Below are 22802 nucleotides of genomic sequence, written 5' to 3'. Positions count from 1 at the left end.
TCTTTATTACTGTTAGGCTCCATAAAACTGATGTCTTATTGAGACTAAGGAGAATAATACAAAGATGTTTCTATCCTCCCCCCACGTACCCTGCATGGGCCGGGCCTCGAGGGGCGGGAAGAGGAAGCGGAAGTGTTTGTGACTCCTGGGAGCGTCCGCCAGAGTGGATGGTGGGAGCCCTGAACCGTGCTATGGAGGAGTCCAGTGAGCCCCAGTTGGATGCTAAGTCCAAGGTAAGGCCTGGTTTGAAAGGAACTGGGGCAGCGGGCTCCGAAGCAAGACTGTTCCCTGAATTGTGTTTTCTGCTTCCATTTCAGGTCACCAGCCAGGTGAGTGAGTGGCCATCCAGTCCCGTCCCCCGCCCGGCTCTGCTGGGCAAGGGATGGGCGACTGAACCTGGCCCTTCGCCCGCCCCCGGCAGCTGCGGGATGATGCCACCGTGAGCCTTTCCTAGCACGCCCTTCTACCAAGGCCTGTGTCCGCGAGCCCCTGAGTTTCGTCCCGCCTTCCTGATTGCTCCTTCCACTTTGCTCCTGAGGTTGTAGCCACTTATTTCCCCCAACCACTCCAGCCCAAAGAGTACAGACCAGATGTTAATCTTCCTTGATTAAGCGCCGTTGTTTCGATACTAGGTGCACAGTATTTGGGCATGTAATATATACAGAGAAGAAATTGTTAAAATTTGCGAAGATAGCACCGCAAACATTTTCTTGGCCCTTAAAAAGCAGTTTGTTGAAGATGAAGAGTTTACCTCTTCAACCTTTCAGTGTTTGTATTTTTTATGCTTGGGATAAGAATTTGAATTTTTAAGTATATCTTAGGACGGTTTCTTTGTTGCAAGAGTTCCTGTCTTTTTTCAACTAATGAACTGTTTTTAGCAAGTAACCTGGGAGAAGGCAATGGCACCCCACTCCAGCACTCTTGCCTGGAAAATCCCATGGACGGAGAGCCTGGTGGGCTGCCGTCTGTGGGGTCGCACAGAGTCGGACATGACTGAGCGACTTCACTTTCACTTTTCGCTTTCATGCATTGGAGAAGGAAATGGCAACCCACTCCAGTGTTCTTGCCTGGAGAATCTCAGGGACGGGGGAGCCTGGTGGGCTGCCGTCTGTGGGGCAGCACAGAGTCGGAAACGACTGAAGTGACTTAGCAGCAGCAGCAAATAACCTGTAACACTACCCAGAAGAGTATTAAAAGAGTATTTTAAACACAGAAGTTACCCACGACCACAAAAATATAAGGGCTGAGATAAATAAGGAGAACACAGGGACTGAGAGATGTCCATTGACTGCCCTCTGACATCGCTCCAGCTGACCTTGCTGCTGTTTTTGAGGATTCCTGAGAGATTGGGGGAAAAGCAGATAGTAATCAACCCCCTGTCTGGCTTTGCTCAGAGTTACTGCTTAATAACTTGAATTCAGTCTGTCATAAATCATCTCAACCATTTTCTTACGTTAAGTCCTATGTTTATTTGAGTAAGGTATCCTGAGACTGAAGTATACTGGATTCCAGAGTTTTAAACATTGAACCTTTTTTTTGATGGGGGAGGGTGAAGGGGAAGGTGTGTTTGAAACAACACATTTATTCTTACAGTGCTGGAGATGAGAAGTTCAAAATTATCAAGAGGGAGGGGATATATGTATAATTATGACTGATTTGCATTGTATGGCAGAAACCAACACAACATTGTAAAGCAATTTTCCTCCAATTAAAAAATAAATTTAAGAAAAAGCCCAAAATTAGTCTTGTGGAACTAAAGTCAAGGTACCAGCAGGCTGTGTTTCTTCTGGAAGTTTTAGGAGAGAATCTGCTTCCTTGTCTGTTTCAGCTTCCTGCATTCCTTCCCTGTGGCCTCTTCTTCCATCTTCAAAGTGCATCCTTCCGGCCTCTGCTTCTGTCATCACCTGTCTTTCCTGCTTTCATCACCATGTTGCCTTTTTTGATGTTGACCCTTCTCCACTTTCTTCTAAAGCCCAGCTGGATAATCCAGAAAAACCTCCCCACATCAAGATCCTTAATTTAGACACATCTACAGAGTCTGTTTTGTCATGTAAAGTACCATATTCACAGGTTTCTGGGGATTGCAATGTGGACATCTTTGGGGATTGTTGCTCAGTGTGCTCCACATCCCATCACACACTCGTTCACATGTTATATGATTGTGCATAGAAAAAGCCAAGATAATTTACAAGTAGACTATTAGAAATGATATTAGAGTTTAGGAAGATGATTCAGTGTTTTTCTGTAGTTCAAACACAGAGAGTTGAAAAATATTTTTGAAAAGATGTCATTTTTAACATTAGTAGGTCGGTCGTAAGTGCCTTGCAATAAATCTAACAAAAGATGTTTGAACTTTTATGAATAAAATTATAAAAAGTGACTGACTTCTGGTTTCTGGTCCAGTGTGTAAGGAGTTTGGAAGTCATCACTCTGCCTTCAAATAAGTGAAAAGCTGAACAGACTGAAAAATGAACAGTTCTTGGATTTGTCAGAGAAGTGAGGTCACAGGGCAAACTGCTGTCCCCTGAATTGGAGAGACAGGTGAATACAAAGAATCACAACTTGCCACAACACAAACCGCCATAAAATCCAGTGCCAGGGTAGGAAAACCCAAACTGTAATTGATGAATTCTTGGGAGGCTCAGAGTAGACATTCAGTTCAGTCGCTCAGTTGTGTCCGACTCTGCGACCCCATGAATCACAGTACGCCAGGCCTCCCTGTCCATCACCAACTCCCGCAGTTTACTCAAACTCATGTCCATTGAGTTGATAATGCCATCCAGCCATCTCATCCTCTTCCATCCCCTTCTCCTGACCCCGATCCCTCCTAGCATCAGGGTCTTTTCCAGTGAGTCAACTCTTCACATGAGGTGGCCAAAGTACTGGAGTTTCAGCTTCAGCATCAGTCCTTCCAGTGAACACCCAGGACTGATCTCCTTTAGGATGGACTGGTTGGATCTCCTTGCAGCCCAAGGGACTTTAAAGAGTCTTCTCCAACACCACAGTTCAAAAGCATCAATTCTTTGGCACTCAGCTTTCTTCACAGTCCAACTCTCACATCCATACATGACCACAGGAAAAACCATAGCCTTGACTAGACGGACCTTTGTTGGCAAAGTAATGTCTCTGCTTTTGAATATGCTATCTAGGTTGGTCATAACTTTCCTTCCAAGGAGTAAGCGTCTTTTAATTTCATAGCTGCAAATACCATCTGCAGTGATTTTGGAGCTCCAAAAAATAAAGTCTGACACTGTTTCCACTGTTTCCCCATCTATTTCCCATGAAGTGATGGGACCAGATGGCATGATCTTCATTTTCTGAATGTTGAGCTTTAAGCCAACTTTTTCATTCTCCTCTTTCACTTTCATCGAGAGGCTTTTTAGTTCCTTTTCACTTTCTGTCATAAGGGGGGTGTCATCTGCATATCTGAGGTGATTGATATTTCTCCCGGCAATCTTGATTCCAGCTTGTGCTTCTTCCAGTCCAGTGTTTGTCATGATGTACTCTACATATAAGTTAAATAAGCAGGGTGACAATATACAGCCTTGACATACTCCTTTTCCTATTTGGAACAAGTATGTTGTTCCATGTCCAGTTCTAACTGTTGCTTCCTGACCTGCATATAGGTTTCTCAAGAGGCAGGTCAGGTGTAGACAGGTGTGAGATAAAATCTCAGTTACCCCACCCCTTACCCCCAGTTGTTAGGGGGACCTCACACTTCTGTTTTACCTCCAGTAACTCAAATGGAATATTTTTATTCAAAGTTCATGATGTGCTCTTTGATATGTTTTAAAATAAAAAATGGTTATTTGTATTTAGTAGTATTGTAAGGGGAAAAAATCGTTGACATAGCGATGTCACTTCTATTTGTAGTATGTGCTTTTTCAATGTACCAGATATAGCTCATTTTTAGGACTAAAGCTAGTTTAAATTCTTTGAGCTGTAATACCTTCTGTCTTTAAATATTTCTCACCAGTATAAGAATCAGCAAGATTATTTGGGACCACACGTCCAGTGAGAGTTCACACCTCACATACAGTCTGTCAGCAAGCATTCCCTCTTACATTCTCTAAATTTATCTCCCCTTGCTGCCATCATCTTCTTGTGTAGATACTGTTGTTGTTTAGTCACAAGTCATGTCCAGCCCTTTGCGTCCTGTGGACTGTAGCCTGCCAGCTCCTCTGTCCATGGGCTTTCCCAGACAAAAATACTGGAGTGGGTTTCCATGTCCTCCTCCAGGGGATCTTCATGACCTAGAGATTGAACCCATGTCTCCTGTATTGCAGGCAGATTCTGTACCACTGAGCCACCAGGGAAACCCCTAGATACTACATTTGGCTCACAGTTTGGTCTTTTTGTTTTCCTTCTTAAAACTTCCATGTGCTGTTCATCAATCTGGAGGGACTTTTGCCATCTAGACCAGGTCTTTTCCCTTCTTGAAGCCAATTATAAGAATTTCTGTCTCACTAGAAAAAAGTCTTATGTGTTTCTTTGGAAGGAATGATGCTAAAGCTGAAACTCCAGTACTTTGGCCACCTCGTGCGAAGAGTTGACTCATTGGAAAAGACTCTGATGCTGGGAGGGATTGGGGGCAGGAGGAGAAGGGGACGGCAGAGGATGAGATGGCTGGATGGCATCACTGACTCGATGGACGTGAGTCTGAGTGAACTCCGGGAGTTGGTGATGGACAGGGAGGCCTGGCGTGCTGTGATTCATGGGGTCGCAAAGAGTCCGACATGACTGAGCGACTGATCTGATCCTAAAGGCTCTTCAAACGATGACCCTTTGTTTCTTCCGCACTCTTCTAGCTCATGCCACTCCAGCCTCGTTCTCCAGGTATCCATGTGGCTTTTTCCTTCACTTGACTCAGGTGTCTCTGCATTCAGAAATCATCTCCTCATAGAGATCTGCCCCAGGCTGTAACTAAGTAGCCTTCCTGGTCACTCTGTCCCTTTATGTGCATTTTTAAAACCTCTTTTGGGACTCTAGTGATTAAGACTGAGCTCCCACTGCAAGGGGTGCAGTTTCCATCCCTGGTTGGGGCACTAAGAGACCATATGCCAGGAGATGTGGCCAAAAAAAATTATTGTTTTTCATACTTACTGCAACCATATTGTATATGTATTTGCTTATTGTCTGTCTTCCCAAATAGAATGTAAGTTTCTGAGGTCAGGAACTTTAATTTTTTTAATAGTCCCAGTGCCTAGAACATAGTATTGCTATTGTTTCCTAAATACTTCACTGAATATTGGGGCATAGAGACATAGTAACTTGTCCAAAGCCACATGGGTAGAAGGATGCAGAGGTGAACTTCAAACTCAGGTCTGTCGACTTGGGTCTGAACTTGTTAAATTTAACAAACCATCCCATCTTATCCAGCACCAGAAGGTCTAAGGTTACTCATTGCTTCACATTCCTATTCTTACAGTCATTGTTTTGAACTAATTCGCGGTTCCCTTTTATAGATGTCTAATTAGAACTCCTTATCGTAGATGAATGATCGTTGCCACATTTTATTGCTTTCCTTCTTGCTAGTTTTATAGTATAAATCAACAGAAGGATGGTATTGACACATGACATCTAGTGCCATTTTCCCTCTTCCTATTTATGAGATACGTGTGCGAGCTAAGTCGCTAAAGTCGTGTCTAACTCTTTGTGACCCCATGGATTGTAGCCCACCAGGCTCCTCTGTCCATGGGATGCTCCAGGCAAGAATACTGGAGTGGGTTACCATTCCCTTCTCCAGGGGATCTTTCCAACCCAGGGACTGAACCTGTATCGCTTGAATCTCCTGCATTGGCAAGTGGGTTCTTTACCGCTATGGTCACCTAACATGATATATATGAGACAGTGACTTAAATTTTTGTACAGTTTGTGTAATAATTTATAAAATGCATGACTCTTCTCCTGTGTGTTGTATTGGGAGCTACAAGTCACATGAGGATGTATGAACTCCCTTCAGGGACTTTACAGTCTAGTAGAGGGTCGGGGTGGAGAAGGCAATGGCAACCCACTCCAGTACTCTTGCCTGGAAAATCCCATGGATGGAGGAGCCTGGTGGGCTGCAGTCCACAACTTCACTTTCACTTTTCACTTTCATGCATTGGAGAAGGAAATGGCAACCCACTCCAGTGTTCTTGCCTGGAGAATCCCAGGGACAGGGGAGCCTGGTGGGCTGCCGTCTATGGGGTCGCACAGAGTCAGACACGACTGAAGCGACTTAGCAGCAGCAGCAGCAGCAGAGGGTGGGGGAGGGAGACAGATCCACAGATGAGTACTGTTCAAGGCAGAATGTTCTAAGTGCCACAGTGTAAAAAGTAACATGAATATTCATGGAAAGGTTGAGTAAACCACGAAGGACTTCATGGTAGGGAAAATTGGGAGGCATTTTGAATTTTATATAGACCTTTGAGAGTTGTATTCTAGAGGAATGAGCAGCATGAACAAAAGTGTGAAGATTGAAAGATAATGTAAAGAAAGGATGCGGTCCAGCTTGAGCACGAAAGTGATTTGGGACTGTGCTCTGAGGGGACTTAACTGCCAAGGGAAGGGTTGTAACTAGTTCTCGAGGCAGTAGGGTTTTGACCCACGATGCTAGATTTGGTTCCTTTATAAGTAGTGTTTAGAGTCTCCTCTGGATTGGAGCTGAGAAAGACCAAAGGCAAGAAACTTAATTAGGGAGCCGCAGTAAAATTGAAGGCAAACCTTTTTTTTTAAGTCATTTGTTTATCTCATCTTTGGCTGCTCTTGAGTCTTCATTGCTGTATGCAGGCTTCCTCAAGTCGTGAGTGGGGGCTGCTCTTCCTCGCGGTGCACAGGCTTCTCATTGCCGCGGCCTCTCTTGTGATGGAGCACGGACTCTAGCACAGATTTCAGTAGTTGTGGCTCGTGGTCTTTAGAGTGTGGGCTTCAGCAGTTGTGGTGCACGGGCTCGGTTGCCCCATGGCTTGTGGGATCATCTCTGTCCAGGGATTGAAGCTGTGTCCCCTGCATTGGCAGGTGGTTTCTTAACCACTGGACCACCAGGGAAGTCTGAAGGTAGGCTTTTTAAAAGACTTTGTAATGGTGAGATTGGGAAGGAGGGAGTAAATGTCAGTGGCATTGACTGAAATCAGATCTTGAGTACCTAGGAATTTGTAAGTGTTTTGTGTTGCAGAGAGAGAAAAATCAAAATTAACTGAAGTTTCAAACCTGAGCCACTTGGAAAATAGGTCATTAAAACATTGTTTTAATTATTTGTGTTTGCTACAGTTTCTATAAATGGAGTTAAGATTAGCTAGTTTTGAGATTTCATTTTTGATAAATCATCATGTAGTAAGTTTATTAACAAAGCTATTTTCAGCTAGTTGTGTTTGCTCTGTTTGAGTTATCTGTCACCACATGACAAACCGCCCCAAACTTCGTGACTTAAAACAGCTGTTTAATTGTTTCTCATGAGTCTGTGGGTTAACTGGGCTTAGCTGGGTGGTGGTTTCTACGCCCTCTCAGGTCAGCTGTGACCTCAGTCATCTAGGAGCCTAATTGGGCCGGAAGTGAAGAGGTCTCATATGCTAGTCACGACCTGGCCTGAGAGCTCAGTTGGAGCTGATAATAGGCGTGACTTGGTTCTTCCTCATGTGGCTGCTCACGTCATGGTGGCTGGGTTCCAAGTGGGTAGGTCCCAAGATCCAGCATTCCATGAAGAAGGAAGCACACGCTTCCAGTTCTCCTAAGGCTCAGGCTCACAGGTTCCAGAGCACCTTTTCTGCCATATTTTACTTGTCAAAACAAGCACAGGTACAGCTCAGATTTGTGCAGGGAGAAAATAAGGCCCCCTTCTTGATGTGAGGAGTGACGTGTACTTACAGAGAGGAGTGGAATTAGTTGTTGGAAACTGTCTTTGGAGATCACTTACCATATACCCCTGAATTTCTAAACATATTAGTTCAACAGATAACTTATTGGAACATTCAGTTTGTATCAGATCAGATAATGTTATAGTAGATTCAGTAGTAACTAGATTGATAAGGCCATTTCCCCCTATAGCGACATAGGGGATGAACCATAATTAACATGATTTTAGAAACTGTTCTAAAGGCTTCCCTGGTGCTCAGCAGTAAGGTATCCGCCTGCCAATGTAGGAGACCCAGGTTCAATGCCTGGGTCAGGAAGATCCCCAGGAGAAGGAAATGGCAACCCACTCCAATATTCTTGCCTGAGAAATCCCATGGACAGAGGAGCCTGGCGTGCTAACAGTCCATGGGGTCACAAAGAGTTGGACACGATTTAGCAACTAAATAAAATCACTAAGTCCTATGAAGAAAATCAAAGCATGAATGAAGGTGCTGCTGAGCAAGATGAGAAAGGCTTAGCAAACATTGTCCACTTAGGCTAGAGCTAATAATATTCACAAGTGGCTAGTGGCTACTGTATTGGACAATGCAGGTCTAGCATTTAGAAGATGCTAAACATTTTTGCCCCATCCCAGACCTGTCTGCTTTTCTTTACCTATTAGAATTTCCTGTAATTCGGAATCATTGTCTTGTTGCAGCTAAGTATTGATATAATGAAAAGGGCTGGGATATGGAATCAGACAAATTTGGATTTGAATACCAGCTCTATTAGTTTTGTATCCTTGGATGAGTTGCTTAACAAATCTTTTCCTTATAGTACTTTAGAGAGCAGTTAATGTGTACAGAATACTTTGCATTTGAAAACTTTCATTTAAAAAAGGAGAGAACATATAAGTGTGTATTTTGTGATTCTGGCTATAAAACTTGCATACAAAAACTAGGAATGAGGACACAGGAATATGACGATAGTTTTTCAGATAGCAGAGTTTTGCATGATTATTTTTTAAATTTTCTCCTAGTTGTATTTTGAAAAATAAATTTAAACTGAAATGGTCTTAAAATTTTTTTCTTTGTACACAGTTTTTATTGTGATGTTTTTATGTTACTGATAACTTCAGCCATAATTTCTTGTTATTGTTCAGTTGCTAAGTTGTGTCCAACTCTTTGCGACCCAGTGTATTGTGGCATGCCGGGCCTCCCTGTCCTTCATTATCTCCTGGAGTTTACTCAGACTCATGTCCACTGAGTTGGTGATGGCATCCAACCGTCTCATCCTGTGTCAGCCCCTTCTCCTCTTGCCCTCAGTCTTTTCCCAGCATGAGGGTCTTCCAGTGAGTTGGCTCTTTGTGTAAGGTGGCCAAAGCTCTGGACCTTCAGCATCAGTCCTTCATTGAATATTCAGGGTTGATTTCCTTTAGGATTGACTGGTTTGATTTCCTTGCTGTCCAAGGGGCTCTCAAGCATCTTCTCCAGCACCTCAATTCGAAAGCATCAATTCTTCAGCGCTCAGCCTTCTTTATTGTCCAACTCTCACATCCATACATGACCACTGGAGGAACCATAGCTTTGATTATATGGTCCTTTGTAGGCAAAGTGATGTCTCTGATTTTGAATATATGAATATACTGTCTAAGTTTGTCATTGCTTTTCTTCCAAGGAGCAAGTGTCTCTGAATTTCATGGCTGAGGTCACCATCTGCAGTGATTTTGGAGCCCAAGAAAAGAAAATTGCCACTGTTTCCATTTTTCCCAACCTATTTACCATGAAGTCATGGGACCAGATGCCACGATCTTCATTTTTGAATGTTGAGATATAAGCAAGCTTGTCAACTAATTTTAGTGTGACAGACTACAGCTAATTTCTTTGTTTACCTTTTTATCTATACTTGCATCTTGATTTTTTTTTCTTTGTGCATCTTGATTTTTTTTTTCTTTGTATTCATTTTACTTATGGATATTCTCTCTCTCTCTTTTTTTTTACTACTGGGTTTTTCTGTAGTTTTTCTTTTAAAATTGTTTCCTTCATTCTATAAGAAATTTGAACTATATTGCTTTATTTTTAATATTCTCCATAGCCCTGGTTTTGTTTTTTATTCTTTTGAAAATCTTTCCTGCAGCTAATTCCTATTTAAGGCTCAACACACTTATTAGAAGTCTTGTTTTTAATTTGCATGTAAATATTCAGTTTAGAATTGGGAAATTCTCATCCCATAAACTTAATCCCAGCTGTTCTCCCCATGTAAAAAGCTCTTTTCCCCACAATAAATGACAGCTCTCCCTATTTTCCCATCTGCCAGTTCCACCATCATAATGGTCAGTGACTTGCAACATTGTGATCTTTAATTGCTGTTCTTCTTGAAATGTTCTGGATAATCCAGAGTTTTATTTCAGACTTTTCAATATTTTACTCTATCATTTTATTGTAGACACTAAAAATATAACTTCTTGCATCAATGAGTTGAATACATTTAAAAAATGATTGGTTAGGTTTCTGAATTTCACCATCTAACTGGTGTAAAGTGATATCTCTAATCATGAACTCCCTTGAAGTCTGTTCGGAAATTTCTAGCAGCTTAGTGAACATTCCTATTTAGATATTCCTTATCCCTTTTCTTTTTGTTAATTTTATTGGAGTATGGTTGATTTACAATATTGTGTTTTGGGTGTACAGCAAAGTGATTAAGTTATATATGCATATACATATATTAATTGTTTTTTAGATTCTTTTCTCAAATAGGTTATCACTTTTTGATAATACTTTTAGACTTAAAATATAAAAAGTCCTGGTTCCTATATGATATTCTCCTAGTCATTCGGGCTCAAACTCTTATAGTTGTGTTTGATACCTCCCTTAACCCTGCAGACAATCATCAAGACCTGTCAAGTCATTCTTTTATCAATAAGCCTAATCCTGCTTGTCACCACTGTAGTTCCAGTACAGAAAACCTTGAACCTGGATTACTGTGTTTTCCTGCCACCAGATGAATATTTTTAAATCAATACTTCCATGCTGTTCTCTGTACTCAGAAACTTTTAGTGAGTACCCGTTGCCAATTGGAAAAGTTTAAATAACTGACATGATAATGTTTTTCATAATAAGATAAAATACAGTTGACCCTTGAACAGTATAGGGATTAATCAATATGTAATTATAGTTGGTCCTCCATATCCTGGGTTCCTCTGCCTATAGGTGGATTCAACCAACTGCAGACTGTGTAGTACTCTGCTATTTACTATTAAAAAGCATCTGTGTGTAAGTGGATCCCTGCATTCAAACCCACATTTTTAAAGAGTCAACTCTAAATGAGAGTATTTTGAAAATTTGTACAGTTTTGCAAAAAGTTATGGCTTCTTGATTCTTGAACTTTTGTCAGCTTTATTTTCCATACTTTCTTATAAGAACCTTTCACTTGAAGACAGATAAATGCTCTGCCTGACCTGCATATAGGTTTCTCAAGAGGCAGGTCGGGTGGTCTGGTATTCCATCTCTTTCAGAATTTTCTACAGTTTATTGTGATCCACACAGTCAAAGGCTTTGGCATAGTCAATAAAGCAGAAATAGATGTTTTTCTGGAACTCTCTTGCTTTTTCGATGATCCAGCGGATGTTGGCAATTTGATCTCTGGTTCCTCTGCCTTTTCTAAAACCAGCTTGAACATCTGGAAGTTCACTGTTCACGTATTGCTGAAGCCTGGATTGGAGAATTTTGAGCATTACTTTACTAGCATGTGAGATGAGTGCAATTGTGTGGTAGTTTGAGCATTCTTTGGCATTGCCTTTCTTTGGGATTGGAATGAAAACTGACCTTTTCCAGGCTTGTGGCCGCTGCTGAGTTTTCCAAATTTGCCGGCATATTGAGTGCAGCACTTTCACAGCATCATCTTTTAGGATTTGAAAGAGCTCAACTGGAATTCCATCACCTCCACTAGCTTTGTTCGTAATGATGCTTTCTAAGGCCCACTTGATTTCACATTCCAGGATGTCTGGCTCTAGGTCAGTGATCACACCACTGTGGTTATCTGGGTCGTGAAGATCTTTTTTGTACAGTTCTTCTGTGTATTCTTGCCACCTCTTCTTAATATCTTCTGCTTCTGTTAGGTCCATACCATTTCTGTCCTTTATTGAGCCCATCTTTGCATGAAATATTCCCTTGGTATCTCTAATTTTCTTGAAGAGATCTCTAGTCTTTCCCATTCTATTGTTTTCCTCTATTTCTTTGCATTGATCACTGAGGAAGGCTTTCTTATCTCTTCTTGCTATTCTTTGAAACTCTGCATTCAGATGCTTGTATCTTTCCTTTTCTCCTTTGCTTTTCACTTCTCTTCTTTTCACAGCTATTTGTAAGGCCTCCCCAGACAGCCGTTTTGCTGAAATGAAGCTAATTTTCTGAAAGACTGGCCCAGTTTAGACTACCATCAGTGCACTGTGACACATCCTTCCATGCCAGTTTTAGAACTGTCAAACTTAAAATTGTGCTATTTTGGTGGGTGTGTAGTGATAACTCTGTGGTTTAAATGTCCATTTTCCTGTTTCCTTTCATATATTTATCAGCTTGTAGTTCTTTTCTTGTTTACCCATTATCCTTTCTCTATTTTTGTATGGGAAACTTTTATTTAAAAAGGACCTGTACAGTCTTTTTACTTATCAAAGATGTTAACCTTTTATCAGGACCAGCCTGGCCTTCATACTATAGCTGATTTTGTCTAAAGCCAGTCTGAAGATGGGAGGAAAGCTTTGTCCTTATATTAAACCCACCTTTTATAAAATTTTATTAATAAGTAAAGCTGTTTGCCCAGTAAGCATTCATTTGGTCGCAGAAGGTATTGGTCAGTAGGTATTTTTGATAAGTGCCTACTGTGTCCTACCTATTTGCCTAAGCTTTGGGTACAAGATACAAAATTTTCTTCCGTATACTATCTTAAGGTTTGAGCTCTGTATTAAGGGCTGCATTTATCCAGTCCTGTTTTATGTCATGGAAACACTGAGCAATCATTGAAAAGAATTAGCTAGAAAGTATTGATAGAAAGTATTACATACTCCAAAGCATGTAATCTTTGGAGTCAAAAAGACTTTGGTTTTAGCTAAGTCCAGAAATGTGTGACCTTGTGCATTTTATATCTGCTCTCTGAAATTCAGTTTTATCATCTGCAAAATGGAAATAATAGTCTATAATGTTATGATGATTCAGTGTGGCATTTAATGCATGTAAACTGCCTAGCACATCACCTGACGAGTATCCATCAGCAGTGATGAAATCTAAAACCACCTCCCCCAGTATTCATGCTAGTGTAAGGTTTCAGGTCAAGGACTGAGATGAGGAAGGAAACGAATTGTTCTCATGTGTGCCTCAGTCAATACGAAGATGGTGTATAACTCACGTTCCACTTTAGGACTTTCAGGTTGTGAAATGCGGGAAGGACATAAGTGGAACAGGAAAATGAGATAAGAGATGATTCAAAAGTCCCCTTAAGGACAGAAGCAAACTGAAAAAAACAAAGGAAAATGATATTGACACATCTGCCTCCCTTACACATCTGGTGGAAAATTTTTGTAATTATGACAGTGTTGTTGTTTTCCAGCCCTGTTTGTGTCCCTTTGCCTCTCTCCATGTTCATTTGATTATTATCCCCCTAACAATATTACGTTGAAGACATTTTCTTTTATTATGATTGGACTTGAAGTTAAAACTTGAATTTGAGAGCAGTAAATTTGAATAAATATCTGCATTCAGGGCAATGTTATAACTTGTGTATTATTGTGAACTCTTTTATTACAGCTCATAGATTTTGAGTGGAAGCTGGGTATGGCCGTGAGCGCCGACAGTTGCAGATCTCTTAAGTATCCTTATGTTGCAGTGATGCTCAAAGTGGCAGATCATTCAGGCCAAGTGAAGAACAAGTCCTTTGAAATGACAATCCCACAGTTTCAGGTTTGTGATACAACTCATTCAGTTTTAGCTGTTATTCTATAACTGCTGCCCAAAAAAGATACATAAAATCATTTTTAAGAGAAAATTGTAACTTTATTTGCAATTCTTTTGAGTGCTTTACATTTAACACATACAAAAGATCTCAATTTGTTTTATTTTGGAATTATTAATATATTATTTTTAATATAATATGTTGAATTTGTATATTTTGACATTCCATCACTTCCGTAGTACTCATCTGTGAGTATATTTAAGAAATTTGCATCTTTTCTAGCAGGGTATTTACTTTGTATTTAACTGTTTTATTCTTCATAGGCTTAATATTTAAGAATGACGAAGCTGAATGAATCTTACCTTTAAACAGTATTGACCTTGAATTTTCTGACTAATAATGTTTACTAAATGCAGATCAGACCACAAATACTAGTACTTGATAGCTAATTTTATCTGCTAGGGTTTTGAGTAACTTAGTAGCTTATATTTAGAATCATGTTATATATATTATTATTTTTAGTGTGTGTGTGCACACGCACACTCAGTTGCTCGATGTGTCCAATTCTCTGTGGGCCCATGGAGTAAAGCCCACCAGGCTCCTGTGTCTGTGGAATTCTCCAGGCAAGAATAGTGGAGTGGACTGCCATTTCATCCCCCAGGGGATCTTCCTGACCAAGGGGTCAAACCTGTAACTGTCGAGTCTCTTGCATTGGCAGGCAGATTCTCTATCACTGCACCACCTGGGAAGCCCCGTTGTATATACTGTTATTTCACCTCTTTTCTGTAAGCAAGAAAGGGGGAAAGAAGGTAGATGAGAAATCAAATTTCCTTTTCAATGTACATACAGGGAAATGCTTTGTCTTTGGCTAATTTAACTGACCTTAGAGTTTTGTCTTGGTTTGTTCATTTTGATGCCTATGGTGAGTGAATAGATATGAATTCTTAATTACAACTCTTCCTACTCTAAAAAAGTCAAATAATCTAAGAAAGGCCACCAAGATGAATGAAATGGAAATGTAATGAGAATTCTTTATAAAACTGAAAATATATTGGTCCCAGACTTTTTTCTTTTTTCTTCTTGATATATATATTGTATTGAAGTACGGCTGACTTACAGTGTTTCAGGTACACAGCAGGGTGATTCAGTTATACATATACATATATTATTTTTGAGATTATTTTCCATTATAGGTTATTACAAGATATTGACTGTTGTTCCCTGTGCTATACAGTATACCTTTGTTGCTTGTTGTAGATCTGCTGTTTCTTTTAGATTAGAAATCTAGCATTCTATTCATACAAAATCAAGTGGAATCAAAATGTCATAATTTTTTTAGACAAAATTTATGTTTTCTAAAATATATATATATTACACATACTATATATATATATAATATATATACACACACACATATATATGTATACAAAAGCTTTTCCACCACACTTGATAAAGACCTGAGAAGGAACTTAAAAAAGAGAGAGAGAGAAGTTGGAGACATTGGAAAGTATAAACTAAGTGAAATGGGAGCACTGAATATGGAATAGAAAAAATGGAACAAACTAGATAAAAATAAAAGATCATCATATAGTCCAGTTGTTTTTAAACATGGCTGCTCATTAGAAACATATCTGGGGTTTTGAAGAAAAAAAGTAATACCTGGGCATTTGTATTTTTTACCAAACCAAGATAATTCTCATATGCATCTGGATTTTAAAAAGTGATTACAAGTTTTTCTATTAAATAGCAATTTTGGTGATACAGAATTCTATTATTTTTCTGTTGACCAGTCATGATACAATGGTATTAAGTGAGTAATAGTTATATAATCACAGTAGTAAAAGATGTTTATCAGTTTTCACAATCAATAGCCAGACAAAAAAGAAAAGATAATTACAGTTGCAAGCCATAATGGGAACATGATTAACCTAAGAGTATAAAATAATTACATGCACTTTGGGGGGTCAAGCAGAGTGATATGGTAAGTCGAAGTGCATACATGCATATGTTTTCATCTGCCTGGCCAGTCTGTGTCTTTTGGTTGGCACATTCAATCCATTTACATTTAAGGTGATTATCGATATGTACGATCCTATTTCCATTTTCTTTTAAGTGTATTTTCTGTAGGTCTTTTCCTTCTCTTGTGTTTCCTGTCTGGAGAAGTTCCTTTAGCATGTACAGATGGTTTGGTGGTGCTGAACCTGTTAACTTTTGCTTGTCTGGAAAGCTTTTGACTTCTTGACTTCTCCATCGTATCTGAAGGAGAGTCTTTCTGGGTAGAGTATTCCTCGTTGTAGGTTCTTCCCTTCCATCACTTTAAATACGTCGTGCCTTTCTCTTCGGGCTTGTAGAGTTTCTGTTGAGAAATCACCTGGCAACCTGATGGGAGTTCCCTTGTATGTTGTGTGTCTTTTTTCCCTTGTTGCTTTTAATATTTTATCTTTGTCAGTTTAAGAACTGTGTATCTTGGGGTATTCCTCCTTGGGTTCGTCCTGCCTGGGACTCTTCTGCTTTTCCTGGACTTGGTTGATTATTTCCTTTCCCATCTTAGGGAAGTTTTCAGCTATTATTTCTTCAAATATTTTCTCAAGTCCTTTATCTCTCCTCCTCCTACTGCTAAGTCGCTTCAGTCGTGTCCGACTCTGCGAGACCCCATAGACGGCAGCCCACCAGGCTCCCCCGTCCCTGGGATTCTCCAGGCAAGAACACTGGAGTAGGTTGCCATTGCCTTCTCCAATGCATGAAAGTGAAAATAGAAAGGGAAGTCGCTCAGTCGTGTTCGACTCTTAGTGACCCCATGGACTGCAGCCTATCAGGCTCCTCCGTCCATGGGATTGTCCAGGCAAGAGTACTGGAGTGGGGTGCCATTGCCTTCTCCATTCCTCCTCCTGAGACCACTGTAATGCGAATGTTGGTGCTTTAATGTTGTCCCAGAGGTCTCTTAGGCTGTCTTCATTTTTTTTTTTTTTTTTCATTTTTTTTTTCTGTATTCTGTTCTGCAGTAGTGATTTCTACCATTCTGTCCTTCAGGTCATTTATCCGTTCTTCTGCCTCCATTATTCTGCTATCGATTCCTTCTAGTGTATTGTTCATCTCTGTTTGTTTGTTCTTTAGTTCTTCTAGATCTTTGGTAAACATTTCTTGCATTTTCTCTGTTCTGTTTCTGAGATCCTGGATCATCTTCAATATCATTATTCTGAATTCTTTTTCTAGAAAGTTGCCTATCTCTACTTCATTTAATTGTTTTGGGGGGTTTTATCATGTCCCTTCATCTGGTTTATAACTCTCTACTTTGTCATCCTGATTAACTTTCTGTAATGTGGTTTTTGTCTTAGTCTTCTGTGGGACTGTGGTTCTTCTTGCTTCATCTGTCTGCCCTCTGGTGGATGAGGCTAAGAGGCATCTGTAAGCTTCCTGATGGGAGGGAGAAGGTGGGAAAAATCTAGGTCTTGCTCTGGTGGGCAGGGCCTTGCTCAGTAAGTCTTTAATCCAATTATCTGCTGATGGGTGGAGTTGCACTCCCTCCCTGTTAGTCATTTGGCCTGAGGCGACCCAGCCCCGGGGTCTGTGGGCTCTATGGTAGGGTTAATGACAGCCTCCAAGAGGGCTTATGCCAAGGGGGACCGTCCAGGACTGCTGCTACCAGTGCCTCCATGCCTGTGGTGAGCCGTTGCCAACCCATGCATCCACAGAAGACTCCCTGACACTTGCGGGTAGTTTTGGTTCAGTCTCCTGTGGGTTTGCTGCTCCTTTACTCTGGGTCTTGGTGTATAAAAGATTTTGTTTGTGCCCTCCAAGACTGGAGTCTCTGTTTCCCCCAGTCTTATGGAAGTCCTATAATTAAATCCCGCTGGCCTTCAAGGTCAGATTCACTGGGAATTCCTAGTCCCTTTGTCAGATTCCCCAGGCTGGAAAGCCTGATATAGGGCTCAGAACCTCCACAAGTGGGAGAACCTCTTTGGTATTATTGTTCTCCAGTTTCTGTGTTGCCTACCTGGTGGATATGGGATTGATTTTATTGGGATTGTGCCCCTCCCTCTGCCGTGGCTTCTTTGTCTTTGGATGTGGGTATTGTTTTTTGGTGTGTTCCAACATCCTCCTGTTGATAGTGAACAGCTGGTTGCAATTTTGGTGCTCTTGCAAGAGGAGATGAGTGCACGTCCTTCTACTCCACCATCTTGAACTGGAACCCCAGACTTCTTTTTTAAGAAAAGCTCCTCATATACCACTCAAGGGTGCTTTTTTGTAATTTATTTATTTTCGTTGTTGCTCAGGCTTTTCTCTATTTGCAGCAAGCAGGGGCTAGATGCAGTACATGGGCTTCTCTTGTTATGGAGGACAGGCATGTGGGCTTCAGTGGTTATGACACACGGACTTAGTTGCTCCAAGGCATGTGGGATCTCCCTGGACCAGGGATTGAACCCATGTCTCCTGCATTGGCAGGCAGATTCTTTATCACTGAGCCACAAGGGAAAGCCCTCTGGGATACTTTTGATTTCTTTTACAAACTGTATTTCCCCCCAGCTTTACTGGGGTAAAATTGACAGAAATTGTATACTTGCAAGGCATACTATGTGATGTTTGGGTGTATGTTTACATTATGAAAAGATTCCTACTGTCAAACTAATTAATATATCCATCATCTCACATAGTTAACATTTTGTGTGTGTGTGGTAAAAACTTGAAATCTCTTCTCTAGCAGATTTCAAATATGTAATACATTATTATATTATTAACTGTGGCCATCACCTATGCCTTAGATCTCCAGAGTTTACTTACCTTGTAACTGAAAAGTTCTTGACCAGCATTTCCTCATGTCCTCTACCTTCCCAGCCTTGGTAACTGCTGTCTATTCTCTGTTACCATGAATCTCACTTTTTTTAGATTCCACGTATAAGTAAGATCATGCAGTATTTGTCTTTCTGTGCTGGCTTATTTTACTTAGCATATTGTCCTCCAGGTTCACCCATATTGTCAAAAATAGCACAACTGCCTTCTCTTCAAAGGATGGATAGTACTGTGTATATATACACACATTTTCTTTACCCATTCATCTGTCAGTAGACATCTGGGTTGTTTCCACACCTTGGCTATTGTGAGTAATGCTGCATTGAATCTGAGAGTGCAGATATCTTTTTGAGGTAGTGATTTTAAGGATTTTCTTTCCTTTTAATTTCTTTCTCTTAGAACTGATATGTCCACTTTAGAACAAAAAAGGGTCATGCCTCAACACTATTAGTGTGAAGTGGTGTCTTGGAAGCAGTTAAGACAAGGTTGAAAAAAAATAAATGCAGTGTATGTGATATGAGTAGCCTTCAGCTGAATATAAAGACCAAATCCACTTCAAAAAATAATACAGGTCTCAGTCCTTTTGTAATTTATAATACTGGCCTAATTCTTATTTTTCTTTGCTGCATTTTTGCTCCCAGATTCTACCTCTTAAAATTTTCTCAGGAAAAAGATCACAAATGGGACAGCTGTTTTAAAGTTAGTTCTTATATGGCTGATAGCTAACCAGGCAGTCAGAGCCTGTTAGTCCCATTACAAAACTGAGGATGAAGGAACATTCTTTGAGCTTTTGACTAATATCTTTAGTAGCTGAAATTATGATCATCAGTATATGTTTCTGAACAAATGTTTACTTCCTCCTATTAAAATTTATTATTTTAATAAATAATAAAATTTATTATTAAAAATAATAAATTTACACATGAATTAAAGCAAAATACAGATACTCTTTTAAGAAGCAAAATAGAGAATTAAGTCCAAAGAAGAGGGAAAATATGAGGATATAAATCCAGGTGGTGCTAGTGGTAAAGAATCCTGCTAATGCAGGAGATGCAAGAGATGCTGGTTCGATCCCTGAGTCAGAAAGAGCCCCTGGAGGAGGAAACAGCAATCCACTCCAGTAACCTTGTCTGGAAAATCCTGTGGACAGAGGAGCCTGGCAGGCCCTAGTCCATGGGATTGCAAAGAGTCAAGACACGACTGAGCACACACGCATATAAGCTGCTATTAGTGTTGGGTCTCTCTTATTGTAATTGACAAGACAGCCTCTATCAATCACCTTGAAATGCAGTCTTTCACTAAATAAAACTGGTTCAAAGCCTGGGACCCAATGTGTCATTTTTTAAAAGTCTTTATTGTCTGTGACAGCGCTGGACATTTAATAAATCTTTCTGGTGTGGTCTCAAAGAACTTTGTTGGATGCTTTCAGAAAGTTTATTTATGAGCTGATTATTCAACCCTACAGTAGTAGTTTTGCTTGCACCAGATTACACCTTTTGCTTCTTATAGTAACCTTCGAATAATAATAGTTGAGGATTTAACATTAAAATGTAGATTTAATAAGTTATAGACCCTCCGCTGAACAGATATAATTAAAAGAACTAAAGAATCCTCTAAAAGCAAAATTAATATTGTTTCCCCCTTTCTCCTCAGAATTTCTACAGACAATTCAAGGAAATTGCTGCAATTATTGAAACTGTGTGAAAACTGATTCTAAACCGAAAATAATCTAAAATCACGGACTTCACTTTCTGCAACAAAGCTGCTTAAGGATCGAATGATATTTATTGAATGAAAATTATACTTTTGGTTTTCCACTTTTTAAAATAATAATAAAAAAATCAGACAAACAGGAATTACAAAGTGGTGATCAATGCACAGCTTTGTGAATGTACCAAGAACCACTGATTTGGATAGTTTAAAGGGTAAATTCTGTGGTATGTGAATTATATCTTAATAAAAAATAAACAGTTGAATAATAGTAAAAGCAACACAAGTTTATGTATTAAACCAACAGTTTTAAAAATTACTGGTAGTGTTACCCATTTTATAAACAAGCTCTTACATAGATGCCTTTATATTACAGTCTTATATATAAAGTACATATAAATGGCAAAAGTAGTATTTGATTAGGATAATGTTACTTTACAAATTCAGTTTTATAACATTCATTTGCTATGAAAGCAGTTCGTGAGAAGAGTGAGGCTGCTGCTTCTCAAAAATTTGGAATCAGCTTAGGATTGGCCATTGCTCCCTTATATTAGCCAAGCATTCAGATGTTTCTGTTATTAATATTATAGAAAGTTCAAGTATATGCAGACATAGAAAGATACGTTTTATTAAGAATTTATATATAACCGAGTTAACCTGGTAACACAGATTATTGTGTTGGGTAATCTCTTGAATTTAGTTTTGTAAAACAGTTAAAATATTTTATAAAACCACAACAGGCAATATTATATGGCTTGCTCAGTTAAACAGATCACTGGAAGAGACTACGTGGCCTAGAAACAGATAAGGATATTTGAGACAAAGATGGTATTTCAGTTGGATGAGAAAACAATTTAATAAATAATACTAGCAGTTACAGCACATACAAAAGTAAATTTCAGATGAGTTAATGATTTAACTATAAAATATAAAAATTAGAAGTGTTACAGAATATTTATGTTAACTAAGGCTTGGGAAGACAGCAATTCCACAACTGTAATATAAAACAAATATATTTGAAATATAAGAATTTAAAAATCATATGTGAGAAAAAAATGGGTCCTAAACAAAAGTAAAAGACCTGCTATGTTGATGTGTAAGTTAGCTCTTAGTCTACAAACAAATTTCTTTTAAGTATTTGAAGTAAGAAGAGATTTTTATACAAGAAATGAGATGTTCACTTAACTGTCAGAATGACTGAGGGAATGAGGAGAAATTATTGCTGGCTTTTAGAAAATCCAGTAGTGCAGGAATTTCAGGGAAAGCCCCTGCCAGTAATCTCTGCACAATGCAGGATGTCACCTGGAAGCCACTATACAGGCCATTTCTGCCATCTGTCAGCATGTTGAAATGAAATAAAGGCTACCTGCTTTCTTCACTCTTCTAGTTTCAGTGAGAGTGCCTCTGATTGCTGGAAGTTAAACCAGGATCCTGTTGACACAGGAATCTGGTCAATTGAGTTTCTAGTCTTTGAGCACCTTTGGAAGGGAGGTTTAGAAAAGCAAAAATGGTGCTGAGTATTCGTACTCTGCTGACAGGAGTTATGATCTTTTTTGCAAAGCGATATAGACACACATGTTATGTAGAAATTTTGCAACTCAGAAATTGCAGTTGAGAAATACATCCTTTGGAATAAAGCCACTAATCTATATAAAAACATTTGCAAATTTGGCTAAATGTTCACCCAGTTCCAGTTTGGGCACACAGGAAGGCTGCATCTTCCAGCCTCCCTTGCAGTTAGGTTGGGGCCTCTGATTGGGTTGTAGCCAGTGGAATCTGGGGCAGACGTGTCCCAAACCACATCGTCTTTGTCATAAACCTTTCCTTGTCTTCCAAGCTTTCTCTCATGTTGACGGCTGGAAACGAAGAGATCTGAGATAGTGAACCCATAAGATGGATCCCCTGAATCATGACTGGAGGCACACTTGTCATGGTAACAGCCTGACTTGCACCAGGCAGGGATGGCAGCTAGAAACAAACTCTTGTTGTGGTAAGCTGGTGAGATTTTTAGAGTGTTTGTTACAATAGCAAGTGAGCATAAACTTGAATAACAAGATATTTGTATGAAGATTTTTATTGTAACATTTCCTCAAGCAGTACAAAGCAAAGTAAAGGAAGCAGTGGCTGTCTATAATAAAGAATTGAATAAATGGTTGAATAAGTTCACTGTATCTCTGCTATAGCATATCACTCACTTGTCATTATCAATATGTGTTGACAATACACCTGGTGTTAACACATAACAGTTATTTCATAAAACCATGTAAAATGTACTCAATATATATTTGAATTCTTAATGGAAAATTAGGAAAATCAAGGAAAGATGTTTACCGGATTGTAAGCATTGATGGAGAGAGTATATGAAGAGGGAGAGGAAGAGCAATTAAAAAATTATTTTTAAGTTCATATTGTATTATTAAAAAATACCATTTTATAAAAAAGACTTCCCTGGCAGTCCAGTGGTTAAGACTCCACACTCCCCATGCATAGGGTGTAAGTTCCATCCCTGGTTGAGGACCTAAGATCCAGCATGCTACATGGTGTGGCCAAAA

At 39.6% G+C, this 22802-nt stretch overlaps 1 protein-coding gene across 2 annotated transcripts in view; it reads left to right on the top strand.

Moving 5' to 3' along the window:
• The first annotated feature begins 140 nt into the window (after positions 1 to 140).
• Positions 141 to 22802, top strand: part of COMMD6 (COMM domain containing 6) — a 48740-nt gene continuing 26078 nt past the window's right edge. Inside the window, exons 1-4 of one of the 2 annotated variants that reach the window (XM_086329989.1) lie at positions 195 to 233; positions 318 to 329; positions 13608 to 13760; positions 20194 to 20527. In XM_086329989.1, the coding sequence (XP_086186115.1) occupies positions 13635 to 13760; positions 20194 to 20244 (177 nt within the window). In that variant the 5' untranslated portion in view covers positions 195 to 233; positions 318 to 329; positions 13608 to 13634 and the 3' untranslated portion in view covers positions 20245 to 20527. Of the gene's footprint in view, positions 234 to 317; positions 330 to 13607; positions 13761 to 20193; positions 20528 to 22802 lie in introns of those variants that run through there. The other variant, XM_086329988.1, reaches the window with a different exon arrangement.

Source organism: Bos grunniens, chromosome 12 (genome assembly GCF_055505025.1).
Source record: "Bos grunniens cultivar Pamir isolate PY7600 chromosome 12, Bosgru_T2T1.0, whole genome shotgun sequence".
Taxonomy (NCBI): Eukaryota; Metazoa; Chordata; class Mammalia; order Artiodactyla; family Bovidae; genus Bos; species Bos grunniens.
The sequence above is the reverse complement of the archived record's forward strand: the minus strand, read 5'-3'. Positions and strand labels throughout refer to the sequence as shown.